The sequence below is a fragment of the Salmo salar genome, chromosome 25, assembly GCF_965601325.2.
Source record: "Salmo salar chromosome 25, fSalSal1, whole genome shotgun sequence".
Taxonomy (NCBI): domain Eukaryota; kingdom Metazoa; phylum Chordata; class Actinopteri; order Salmoniformes; family Salmonidae; genus Salmo; species Salmo salar.
The window spans coordinates 16,643,346-16,656,641 of record NC_138315.1 but is presented as its reverse complement, the minus strand read 5'-3'; the positions used below and the strand labels follow the sequence as shown (position 1 = coordinate 16,656,641).

Genomic DNA, 13,296 nt, shown 5'->3' with positions numbered 1-13,296 from the left:
GTTATTGATTACCATTAGCTAACCTCATCAAGTCAATGGTGCTCCACCATCAGTACACCTGTACTTTGTCTTATCCATCCTGATGGTGTGTAAGTGTTGCATCTGTTTTAGTGATGTAGGAGACAGACCGAGGGAAGGAGGGAGGGATAGACTGCTAGCAAGAGAGCGGTAAAAGAGGCTAGAGATGTGATAGTTGGCTGCTGTGTGCCTGTGTTAGTTACTGTGCTGCTGGTGTTGCTGAATCAGGTTGAGGCAGAGGGGCTGGGCTGGGCACAGTGGAGCTAGCTGACTCAGCACAGCTCCACTCCGCTCCCCTGCAGCCTCCTGTCTCTCCTGCCTGCCTGCCTGCCTGCCTGGCTGCCTGGAACCCAGGTCACGTGACAGGGGAGCTAGAGACGCTGGTGCTCTGCAGTAGCTATGCAGTGTGGGATGGTGGGAGTGAAAGAGAGAGTGTCCTCTGCTCACCCTGGGCCTAGTTGATAACTGAGTCACAGATGAGGGAGAGGGAAAGTGATGTGGACCATTGAGGTCTGAAGAAGAACAGTCATTAGTTTGAGGCCCACCACCACAACCGACACTGCAGAAAGATATTATTTATAAATGTGAGCTGAATGCGTAAACCAGGCTGCAGATGACATATTGCACCCATTTATAGTCTCTCCAACTGAATAAACAGTCAAAGTCGACAAAGTTGCAATAATCTAGCGAATACACCCGGGGCTACTCCATCTGAGTTACATTGCATTGCTATATATTGACTCATATGGTACAGCTGTGAATGTGATAAGTACACTGTGTATGTTTGTTTGTTTGCTGAATATTTTGTAGGAAGCTCCACTCCAAACCCATGGAGTAATGTTGGTATGTACACTCAGTGGCCAGTTTATTAGGAACACCACCCTGTTCACGAAAATGGTTCGCTCCTACAGACAGTGAGTCACGTGACCGTGGCTTGCTATATAAAGCAGGCAGACAAGCATCAAGGCATTCGGTTACTGTTCGATTGAATGTTAGAATGGGAGTAACAAGTGACCTAAGCGACTGAGCATGGCGATGATTGGCGGTAGCAGGCACGCCAGTTGCAGTATGTCAGAAACGGTCGGCCTCCTTGGCTTTTCACGGATGACAGTGAAAATAATGGCAAATAACGGCGCAGTACAACAGTGGGGTGCAGAACGGCATCTCAGAACGCACAACTCGTTGGTCCTTGTCACGGATTGGCTATTGCAGCAGACGACCACACTGGGTTCCACTCCTATCAGCTAAAAACAAGAAGAAGTGGCTCCAGTGGGCAAGTGATCACCAACACTGGACAATAGCGGAGTGGAAAAACATTGCCTGGAACCAACAAATCCTGGTTCCTGTTGCGTCATGCTGATGGCAGAATCAGGAATTGGCGTCAACAGCATGAGTCTATGGCCCCATCCTGCCTAGTGTCAACGGTACAGGCTGGTGGCGGGGGTGTACTGGTTTGGGGAATGTTTTCCTGCTACATGTTAGGTCCCTTGATACCAATTGAGCAATGTTTCCATGCCCTGAACAATTCAGGCTGTTCTGGAGGTTTTTCTGGAGGCAACCCGGTGCTAGATGTAATAAACTGGCCACTGAGTGTACAGTATATGTCTCATATTTCCCCGCTGCTCTGCAGTAGGTAGATGTGATGTTGTATAAGTATTGTATAAATGTTGTTTCTGTGTATCCTCAGGGTGGTGAGCACTGTTACTACCACGGCCAGGTGAGGGGGGAAGATGACTCTAACGTGGCCTTGTCTACCTGCAATGGGCTGCAGTAAGTGAACACCAGCAGTTTTACTTAAAAGTCCGTGCATGGAATACTTGTAGATATCGGTGCTTTCCACAGCTGCTATTGACTTAGTATTGACTGTCTTCTCTCTTCACTTTTCCTCTCGCTCCCTCTCTCTTTACCTGACAGTGGAATGTTTGATGATGGACTCTACGTGTATCTAATTGAGCCTTTGCAACAGACTCACTCAATTGTAAGTTCTTCCTCATATTTAGGTTTTTCAAATCTTTGCTACACAAATATTATTTGTTCTACCTCTACTTGTGCTACTGCTAGGATCGCTTCTGCCACTTTTACTGTTGCTAAAGCCTCCTTTTTCCTGTAAAGCACATTAGGTTATCTAGTAAAATTGGTATGTTTGCCATTGACAAGGGTGTTCTTGTTTTTAAAGGAAGTCCATGGTTTACAATAGTGAAGGACATAATGATAACAAAGTGCTGCATGTGTGGAAATGGTTATACCTCACTAATCTGTATTGAGCTTTTACAAAAGTTATATAAGCATAGAATGTACAGTGCCTTCAGGACGTATTCATACCCCTTGACTTATTCCACATTTTGTTGTGTTACAGCCTGAATTCAACATGGATTCAATCATAACAAGTATCACCCATCTACACACAATACCCCATTATGACAAAGTGAAAACATGTTTTTAGAAATTCTTGCAAAAAACAAACAAACAATGAAATATCTCATTTACATAAGTATTCACACCCCTGAGTCAAGACATAGAATCCCCGTTGGCGGTGATTACAGCTGTGAGTCTTTCTGGGTAAGTTCTTTGCACACCTGGATTGTACATTTGCCCATTATTCTTTTCAAAATTCTTCAAGTTCTCTCAAGTTGGTTGTTGACAATAATTTTTTTATTATTTAAAAAATATATATTTTAATTTTTGAAATAACCGTTTTTTATTATTAACCCATCCACCACCCCCTCTCTTCAGAGGACACATATATTTTGGGGTGCTTACAGGTTCTGATACATATACATACATTTTACACATACATTTATACACATTTGACACATACATTTTACACATATATTTTACATATACGGTACTTTAATATGCAGCAGTCACATAACAATAATACGTTACTGACATAAGCTCTTTAACCCCTCCCCTCAGCCACTCTCAGCCCATCCCACCTATCACCATAGACCACCCTCGTTTGGTTTCCATGTGCCATATATATTTCAATTGTCCTGTGATGTTTCACATACATGTTGAACCTTTCTAATTTCATAGCATCTACAGATTGTGAGCTAAAGATGAAAACCTTTCCTACGAGTATTATTATATTATTGATTGACTGACTATGGCTTTCCAGATCGCCCAACACTGCTGTTTGTAAGGTTCATTTGAAGTGAATATTGTGATTTTTTTTTTAAAGTGAATGTTGTGACCAGAAACAAGCTACATAGGGGTAATACCAGAATAAATGATATAGTGATTATGTCTCTTTGCAGCAAAATCTAGAGCTGAGATTTTTGTATGCCCGATATTATTGACCATTGCTCGACAGCCATTTTCAAGTCTTGACATAGATTTTCAAGTCAATTTAAGTAAAAACTGTAACTAGGCCACATAGGAACATTCAATGTTGTCTTGGTAGGCAACTCCAGTGTATATTTGGCCAAGTGTTTTAGGTAAATGCCCTGCTGAAAGGTGAATTTGTCTCCCAGTGTCTGTTGGAAAGCAGACTGAACCAGGTTTCCCTCTAGGATTTTGCCTATGCTTGGCTCTATTCCGTTTCTTTTTATCATACCCATAACATGATTCAGCCACCACCATGCTTGAAATTATGAAGTGGTACTCAATGATTATTGTGTTGGATTTACCCCAAACATAACGCTTTGTATTTATGACATAAAGTTCCTTTCTTTGCCACATTTTTTGCAGTATTACTTTAGTGCCTTGTTCCATACAGGATGCATGTTTTTGAATATCTTTTTTTCTGTACAGGCTTCCTTCTTTTCACTGTGTCATTTAGGTTAGTATTGTGGAGTAACTACAACGTTGTTGATCCATCCCCAGTTTTCTCCTATCACAGGCATTACATTTTGTAACTGTTTTAAAGTTACCACTGGCCTGAAATCCCTGAGCAGTTTCCTTCCTCTCCGGCAACTGAGTTAGGAAGGACACCTTTATCTTTGTAGTGAATGGGTGTATTGATACACCATCTGAAGTGTAATGAATAACTTCACCATGCTCAAAGAAATATTCAATGTCTGCTTTTTTTCAAGGAATTGGAAAACCTCCCTGGTCTTAGTGGTTGAATCTGTTGGAAATTCACTGCTCGACTGAGAGACCTTACAGATAACTGTATGTGTGGGGTACAGAGATGAGGTAGTCATTCAAAAATCATATTAAACACTATTATTGCACACATAGTGAGTCCATACAACTTATTATGTGACTTGTTAAGCACATGTGTACTCCTGAACTTATTTAGGCTTGCCATAACAAAGGGTTTGAATACTTATTGACTCAATACATTTCAGTTTTTCATTTTTTATTCATTTGTAAACATTCTAAAAACATAATTCCACTTTGACATTATGGGGTATTTTGTGTAGTCCAGTGACAACAAATCTCAATTTAATCCATTTTAAATTCAGGCTGTAACACAACAAAATGTGGGGAAAATAAATGGCTGTGATACTTTCTGAAGGCACTGTATATCAGTCAAGGTCCATGATGCAAATGGAAAGAATAGTGGTAATGTAATGATAATGGTGTAAGCTTAATAAAGTATTGAATTTTACATGTCTCCCTTAAATATTGATTGATGTTGACTAGTTGTGAAAATGTGATCATGTTCCTTGTTATGCAGACCAATGTCGATGCCCTCTGAGCCAGCCAGTCTCTACCCCGTTATGACCTATCTTTTATAACTTGACCCCTGTTCCCTGTTCCCTGTTCCCTGTATCCACCACATTTATCACACCCTTGCTGACGGTTAATGGTTTCCCTCACAGGATACAGCTGCACGACCCCACTCGTTGCGCAGGAGGCCCACGCTCCAGAGGAACAATGACCAAGAGGAACTGGGTAATGAGTTATGCATCTTTCTGTCATCATGGATCTTGCATAACCTCCAAAGAGGCCTCCATCACTTTACGTCAACACTCTCATGGCCTGTGTACCTGACATTCCAAAACCTTTCTTATCCTATCCTACTAACGCGAACATTAGGTTCCCCATATGACAGCTCTAGACCTGGGTGAAATACATATACACATACTTTCAAATAGCTGTGTTGCGCTTCATTTGGTTTGCCCAGTAGAGTGGAACCAATGGAGGGAAAGGACAAGGGGGATACCTAGTCAGTTGTACAACTCAATGCCTTTAACTGAAATGTGTCTTCCGCATTTAACCCAACCCCTCTGAATCAGAGAGGTGCGGGGGGCTGCCTTAGTGAAGAACAAACTCCAAGGTAAATCAATTGTCTTTTATATGTATTTGACCTATGCATACCTCAATGTATTTGACCTATGTATTTCACCTATGTATTTGACCCAGATCTGGACTGTCACATGTTTCCCTCCTATGGCATCTGTATCTTGCCCTATACCTTGGTGTGTTTCTCTTCCTGGGTAAAGGTCCAATGCAGCCGTTTTTTTTATCTCAATATAAAATCATTTCTGGGTAACAATGAAGTACCTTGCTAGCTAGGTTTCCATCCAATTGGCGACAGATTTTCATGCAAACTGACTTGTTGGAGATAAAAATCACTGCATAATGACGTAGTGCACCCAAAATGTACTTTTTAGTTGAAGTTAAAAATCTAAAGTTCAATGTGATTCCATCGCATTTTCAACTCTAACCGATAATTGTCACAAAAACTGTTGTGTTAAGTAGAAAATGTGCCTACTCTGGTCTTGGTACCTGGGCTCTAGCCAACAGCTCACAGATACAGTGCGGGTAGGTTGTGAGGGTAGGCTAGGCTACATGATGAGATTATTATGGATAAGAGCGAAAATATTTGTATTTGTCAAACGGCAGTCAAGCATCGATCATCATTTCACCAGAATAAGACCTTTGATATGTATTGGAAAGGAGCATCAAGCTCATCACCTTGCACTTTCACCACCCTGTGAAGTTCATCATAACTTATATCATCTGTAGCCTAATAAACTGCATGGTTTCCTGAGGACCACACACTATATCATCGCGTGATCCAAGTTTACTTCTATACGATGGGTATTATATCAATATTTGCGCAAAAAGGTGTTCCCACCGCCATTTCTCACAATTGTACCAACACAAAAATATCCCACCATATCGAACAAACTAATTATCTTTCCTTATTTATTCAGTTGTATCGAAACTTCCTGTTTCCATCACAACTGTCATGATTTATTTTATACAGTATGACTGTTTTCAATTAAACTTGTCAAAAATAAACAAAATAGCTTCTTAGCAAAGAGCCATTTTTCAAAAAATAATTTTCCTAGGATTGTCTGGCAGTGGTCTGAGTGGGAAGGGGAAAACAGAAAAATAGCTGTTATTAGCAGAGAGGTTAGGAACTCTCTTTCTTATTGGTCTATTAACTAATTTACATCACCAGGCAGGCCACAACTCCATCCCACTAAAACAGGCTGAAATTTAACTTAAATAACATTATCATCATTTTCACAATTTCACAGTATTATTCCAACCTCGTAGTGTGGAAATATATATATAAAATACAGGCAAATCATGTTTCTGACTACACTGGGCCTTTAATGTGTTCTATGTCTCTCTAGTGGAGGAAGAGCAGCTGCTTTCGGAGCTGGATGACATGTCCTGGCTGAAGCGCAGGAAAAAGCGGGCTGTAAGTCTGTGACCTCATCAGTCCCTTAAAAGGAATTTGTAACACATTCCACCTACTGTAAGTTCATTCACTCCTGCTGTATTATGTAGTGTGTTAAGTTATTGTGTTATGTAGCCTTGTGTTACAACGTAGCCTCCCAGTATAGGTCCATCATTTAAAGTGACCTCTTTTTATTTATTTTTATCTCTCACAACATAATTTGCAACTCAACTCAGCACCACACAACATGTTGTCTTTTGTTGTCTTCCTCTATATATCTTTCATGTCTGTGTGTTATGATAGTGAACTAATCTGTGTTTTTTTTTCAGATGCCTCGGAATGTCTTTGAGGAAATGAAGTATTTGGAGATTATGATTGTCAGTGACCACAATATGGTATGTGCCCTCAGAAAAAACAACCAGCCAACACATAGACACAAGACAGGAAATATGAGTGAGCTGGTGTGAAATATTTCAGCAATGTTTCATTCTTTTACTGTAAAGAATGACATAAAATAGTATTCAACCAACTTTGCCCACAAGAGGGTGCAACACGATTGAATGTGGTGGACGCGTGATTCATATCCTATCTAACATAACCATCGTTCAGATTTGAAAACACCAGTCTTATTCTATTGTTGGACCGTCAAAAAAACAACATACATATTTGATGCATTTTTAAAATGGTGTCGGAGAAACTTGGTATATTTAAGTATTTAGTCCAATTGCACTTAATAATCCTTTTTAATCAAAGTTATGTGCCATTGTTTTTGTGTGGGGTGCAGTATAAACGACACAAGACCAAGCAGCACACCAGGAACTTTGCCAAGTCAGTGGTGAACTTTGTGGATGCTGTGAGTAACCTCTTCAGTTGGCTCTGAGAAGTGATTCTTTACTTTGTACCTCTTTTAAACTCTACAAATATTCAGTCCTCTATTTCCTTTTTCTGGTATATATATCAGGGTGCCCACCAGAACATCCAGAATAAGGTTAAACTCTGATACTTTACTGGCTGTTGATATGTTTGTGTACCTTGAGGTATATTTTCAGTGCAATCATAGTTGAATCAATTATTGTGTTTTTTGCAAATCACAGGAATACCTAAATGTTTATGTGTATGCGTCCAGCACAGGAGGTTGGTGGCATCTTAATAGGGGAGGACAGGCTTGTGGTAATGGCTGGAGCGGAATCAGTGGAATGGTATCAAATACACATGGTTTGATGTCATTCCATTTGCTCCGTTCCAGCCATTATTATGAGCCGTCCTCCCCTCAGCAGCCCCCAGTGGTGTATATCACATTACTTGTATGTCTATTGAGAAAAGCTGTTCAACATGTATATTAGAGAGCCCCTAGGGGCAGATCCCAGTAATGACCACTTCCTCATGTATCACACTGTACATCTCCTGTACCCTGAGTCGGCCCCATACTCGTGTCTGTGCTATTCAGATTCTGTACTGTATCACTACAGTGTTTGTTGTTGCTCTGTGTAGCTGTGATGTGCAATAACAGTCCCTTGTCTCTCCCTGCTCCCAGTGTGCTTTGTCCCCTGTCCCATGTCTGTCCTCAGACAGTACAGATGATCATTCACACCCAGTGTTCTTCTCCTGTCCCTGTGCTGTCATTTCTCTCTCTCTCTCTCTTTTTCTCTTTCTCTGTGTCCTCACCCATCATGCGCCGATGACAGATCTTTAAGGAGCACCTGCACACACGGGTTGTTCTGGTTGCCGTGGAGATATGGACAGACAAGGACCATATTCCCATCAGTGTGAAGCCACTGGACATGCTGAAAGATTTCTCTAAGTACCGGGCGCAGAGCATCAAGCAACACGCTGACTCTGTGCACCTCTTCACGTAAGTGCCCTCTCCTCTCTGTCCCTCGGGGCCAACCCATGCGGCTACTCGCCATATGCCGAGACTGCCATTAGTATCTCTTACACACTGAGTCCTTATGGCTTCCCAGAATATTAGAGCATGTCAGAGGACTAGGCCCTAATACTTTGGCTTTAGCAATAAAGCAAAACATTTCCATCAACTTCCATTTGTCCTCCAAGGGCAGCTGAATACCTCTCACTTGTCCGTCTACCTGTCTGTTTGATAGTTACTCTGTGTCTCTTTGATGCACAGCAATGTGACCTTCCACTACCGCCGGAGCAGCGCAGCGTACTTCGGGGGCATGTGCTCTGTGAGCCGTGGAGTAGGGGTCAACGAGGTAAGATGTGCTGACTAATGTACATGATCGGACTGTTTGATTACAGCAGAGCAGACGAGTAACTGCTGATTTGTTGTACCTGCAGTATGGCACCACGTGGACCATGGCTTCGTCACTCTCCCAGAGCTTGGCACAGAACCTAGGCATCCAGTGGGATCCAGCCGCCAAGAGAAGTACAGAGACTGGCTCCCATTCATCACTGCACATTCATTTCTGCCTTACAGACACTATTTAAGGAACAGTTTAAAACATTTTAGGCACATACACTACAGTTCATAAGTTTGAGGTCACTTAGAAATGTCCTTGTTTTTGAAAGAAAAGCTCATTTTTTGTCCATTAAAATAACATGAAATTGATCAGAAATACAGCGTAGACATTATTAATGTTGTAAATTACTATTGTAGCTGGAAACGGCTGATTTCTAATGGAATATCTACATAGGCGTACAGAGGCCCATTATCAGCAACCATCACTCCTGTGTTCCAATGGCACGTTGTGTTAGCTAATCCAAGTTTATCATTTTAAAAGGCTAATTGATCATTAGAAAACCCTTTTGCAATTATGTTAAGACAGCTGAAAACTGTTGTTCTGATTAAAGAAGCAATACAACTGGCCTTCTTTAGACTAGTTGAGTATCTGGAGCATCAGCATTTGTGGGTTTGATTACAGGCTCAAAATGGCCAGAAACGAAGCACTTTCTTCTGAAACTCGTCAGTCTATACTTGTTCTGAGAAATGAAGGCTATTCCATGCAAGAGATTGCCAAGAAACTGAAGATCTTGTACAACGCTGTGTACTACTCCCTTCACAGAACAGCGCAAACTGGCTCTAAACAGAATAGAAAGAGGAATGGGAGGCCCCGGTGCACAACTGAGCAAGAGCACAACTGAGCAATGTACATTAGAGTGTCTAGTTTGGGAAACAGACGCCTCACAAGTCCTCAACTGGCAGCTTCATTAAATAGTACCCGCAAAACACCAGTCTCAACGTCAACAGTGAAGAGGCGACTCCAGGATGCTGGGCTTTCAAGCAGAGTTGCAAAGAAAAAGACATATCTCAGACTGGCCAATAAAAATAAAAGATTAAGATGGGCAAAAGAACACAGACACTGGACAGAGGAACTCTGCCTAGAAGGACAGCATCCCGGAGTCGCCTCTTCACCGTTGACGTTGAGACTGATCAATTAGCCTTTTTAAATGATAAACTTGGATTAGCTAACACAACGTGCCATTGGAACACAGGAGTGATGGTTGCTGATAATGGGCATCTGTACGCATATGTAGATATTCCATAAAAAATCTGTCGTTTCCAGCTACAATAGTCATTTACAACATTAACAATGTCTACACTGTATTTCTGATCAATTTGATGTTACTTTAATGGACAAAAATGACCCTTTCTTTCAAAAACAAGGATATTTCTAAGTGACCCCAAACTTTTGAACGGTAGTGTATGTTTGTACCAATTTCTTTGTAAGATAGCCATGTTGTGTGTTGTTCTTTCACAGAGGAATGTGGCTGTGCTGACTCCTGGGTGGGCTGCATCATGGAGGATACTGGGTAATGTTCTACTACTCAACTGTTATTCTCACTTTCTCTCTCTGTTTCTGTGTCTGTCTCTGTGTCTTTCTCTCTTGAACACACACACACACACACACACACAGACACACACACACAGAGGGAGACAGAGAGACAGAGAGAAAGAGTATAACACCATGAAGCAGATGTTATAATTAAAGGTTCGATTAGGAGAGAGAATAGATTCTTTCCGTGGATTTGTGTGACGGAAATGGGCAATAACGAGCTGCTAACCCCCCAGTCCCCCAGCCCCTCTCTATGATAGCAGGGTATGGCTCTCCCTTCGCCATAATGACAGGGTGTGCAGAGCTGCAGCTCAGCTGAGTCTCTCCTGGGTCATGACCAGCATTAGCATGTGAAAGGTGCCCTGGCGTCATGCTTGTGTTGTTGACAGCGCCTCTTTAGGCACATTGGCTCAGAGTGCGTCACCTGACGTGACTGACTGCTCGTACAGCCTCTTGCTCTAAGCTGACTTATGGAATTGTTTTTAAGTCATACCATGGATCGTTTACAGTGCCGGGAACATATTGTTGATACTGAATGTAATCAGATCTTCAACCAAAATCTGATATTAGATAAAGGGAACCTGAGTGAACAAATAACATAACAATTACTGTACATACTTACTTCATTTATTTCATAAACAAAGTTATGCAACACCCAATTCCCATGTGTGAAAGGGTAATTGCCCTTTTACACTCAGTAACTGGTTGTGCCACCTTTAACTGCAATGACTACAACCAAATGCTTCCTGTAGTTGTTGGTCAGTCTCTCACATTGCTTTGGAGGAATTTTGACCCACTGTTGCATGCAGAACTGCTTTAACTCAGTGACATTTGCGGGTTTTCAAGCATGAACTGATCGTTTCAAGTCCTGCCACAACATCTCAATTGGGATTAGGTCTGAAAAAAATAAAAATAAATGTTATAAAATATTACATTTGGCCTACTATAACCCATAGAAATGCATTGAATAACACATTCATAAATGACAAAAAAGACAGTCAAAAAATAAATCATAAGGAATAATGTTTTGAAGTGTCTGTCCTATATCTATGAGATATCAAAAAGCTCAGGAATTGTACAAAAAATAGTTTTGCACATATTTAACCACTTATTTTTGCTGGCACAAAACTTCCTCCGTACTTCCCATTCATCTGTATGGGTTACCTTCAGACGAGTCCTGTGACACTTGTGGGAGTCGTAGAGCAAAACGGAGAACACCATCATGTTGCCCTACGTCCCCTTTCTATAGAGTGGTCATAATACTTTGTTGGCCAAACCGTCCGGATGCTACAGATGTTTTCGTGAGAAGATCGATTTTCGGGATCTCTCCTGGTCTGACAAACAGCGCTGTAGCTCTGACACTTTCCACCGCAGATGCAGAAGGACGCCATTGGCGGATGCGATGAATTGAGACGCCGCCCATACAAAAACATTATATCTCTAGCTTAAACTGACGGATTTTGATGGGGATTTTTGTGTTATGTTACTTAGATTGACGAACCGGTGTATCAATAGACTCTAGGGGGTTTAAAAGCTGGATGTTAAAGGTGGATGTATCCCTTAACCCCCAGGGTCCAGCATCCCCGGATGTTCTCCAAATGCAGCATCTCAGACTACAAGGAATTCCTGCTGAAAGGCGGTGGATCCTGTCTTTTTAACAGGCCAAACAAGGTGAGTCAGACGAGAACAGTTCATGTTGTGGTTGTCATACAGCAGAATATCAAAGACAGATACTGTATATAACCAGTAATAAAAATACCATAATAACCCTCTGATTGTGTTTGCTTGGGCAGCTGTTTGAATCCACAGAGTGTGGGAATGGATACATTGAGGTGGGAGAGGAGTGTGACTGCGGCGCTAGATCCGTGAGTTACGATGCAATATTATTCTATTTACATCACATTTATATTATTGGAATACAGTGTCAGACTGGTGGTGCCGTCTGTGTTGTAGGAGTGCTACAAGGAGTGCTGCAAGAAGTGTTCCCTAGCTAATGGTGCACATTGTGCTGATGGACCTTGCTGCAACAACACTTGTCTGGTAAGGGCTTTTTAATCACTGTGTAAGTCTGCTCACCAAGAACCAGAATGGCTTTTTTTTCTTAGTGTACAAAAGCTGAAGAACATAGGCACATCCAGGTCATTTCTTGCAGGTGCTGGAGTTATAGGTGAACTCGTGAAAGATAAAAATAAAATGCTGTACACTGCTGTTCATGCTCCCAGGAGATTTTATTGATACAACGTTTCAGATCTTCATTAGGCATCCATATCCCAGGTGGGGGTGGAAGGTCCTATATATATATATGGGCAGTGCTCAGTGACGTCACTTCCTGAAACAAGAGGTACAAATATGTAATATAGGTTCACAATATCAACAGTCAATATATCAAATATAAACTCAGCAAAAAAAGAAAACGTCCTCTCACTGTCAACTGCGTTTATTTTCAGCAAACTTAACGTGTAAATATTTGTATGAACATGACAAGATTCAACAACTGAGACATAAACTGAACAAGTTCCATAGACATGTGACTAACAGAAATAGAATAATGTGTCCCTGAACAAAGAGGGGGTCAAAATCTAAAATAACAGTCGGTATCTGGTGTGGCCACCAGCTGCATTAAGTACTGCAGTGCATCTCCTCCTCATGGACTGCACCAGATTTGCCAGTTCTTGCTGTGAGATGTTACCCCACTCTTCCACCAAGGCACCTGCAAGTTCCCTGACATTTCTGGGAGGAATGGCCCTAGCCCTCACCCTTCGATCCAACAGGGACCAGACATGCTCAATGGGATTGAGATCTGGGCTCTTCGCTGGCCATGGCAGAACACTGACATTCCTGTCTTGCAGGAAATCATGCACAGAATGAGCAGTATGGCTGATGGCATTGTCATGCTGGAGG

At 41.7% G+C, this 13,296-nt stretch overlaps 1 protein-coding gene across 6 annotated transcripts in view; it reads left to right on the top strand.

Annotated features, from left to right (window-relative positions):
* Window positions 1-13,296, top strand: part of LOC106586256 (disintegrin and metalloproteinase domain-containing protein 23) — a 34,556-nt gene that overhangs the window by 6,955 nt on the left and 14,305 nt on the right. For all 6 annotated transcript variants that reach the window (XR_001324162.3, XR_001324161.3, XM_014173330.3 and 3 more), the window contains exons 5-17: window positions 1,706-1,788; window positions 1,933-1,996; window positions 4,788-4,860; window positions 6,558-6,625; window positions 6,934-6,999; window positions 7,389-7,457; window positions 8,290-8,456; window positions 8,730-8,814; window positions 8,900-8,987; window positions 10,321-10,372; window positions 11,967-12,066; window positions 12,189-12,260; window positions 12,349-12,435. Coding sequence is in view for 4 of the 6 variants with exons in the window: in XM_014173330.3 (XP_014028805.3) it covers window positions 1,706-1,788; window positions 1,933-1,996; window positions 4,788-4,860; window positions 6,558-6,625; window positions 6,934-6,999; window positions 7,389-7,457; window positions 8,290-8,456; window positions 8,730-8,814; window positions 8,900-8,987; window positions 10,321-10,372; window positions 11,967-12,066; window positions 12,189-12,260; window positions 12,349-12,435 (1,074 nt within the window). In the remaining 2 variants the exon portion in view is untranslated. The remainder of the gene's footprint in view (window positions 1-1,705; window positions 1,789-1,932; window positions 1,997-4,787; window positions 4,861-6,557; window positions 6,626-6,933; window positions 7,000-7,388; window positions 7,458-8,289; window positions 8,457-8,729; window positions 8,815-8,899; window positions 8,988-10,320; window positions 10,373-11,966; window positions 12,067-12,188; window positions 12,261-12,348; window positions 12,436-13,296) is intronic.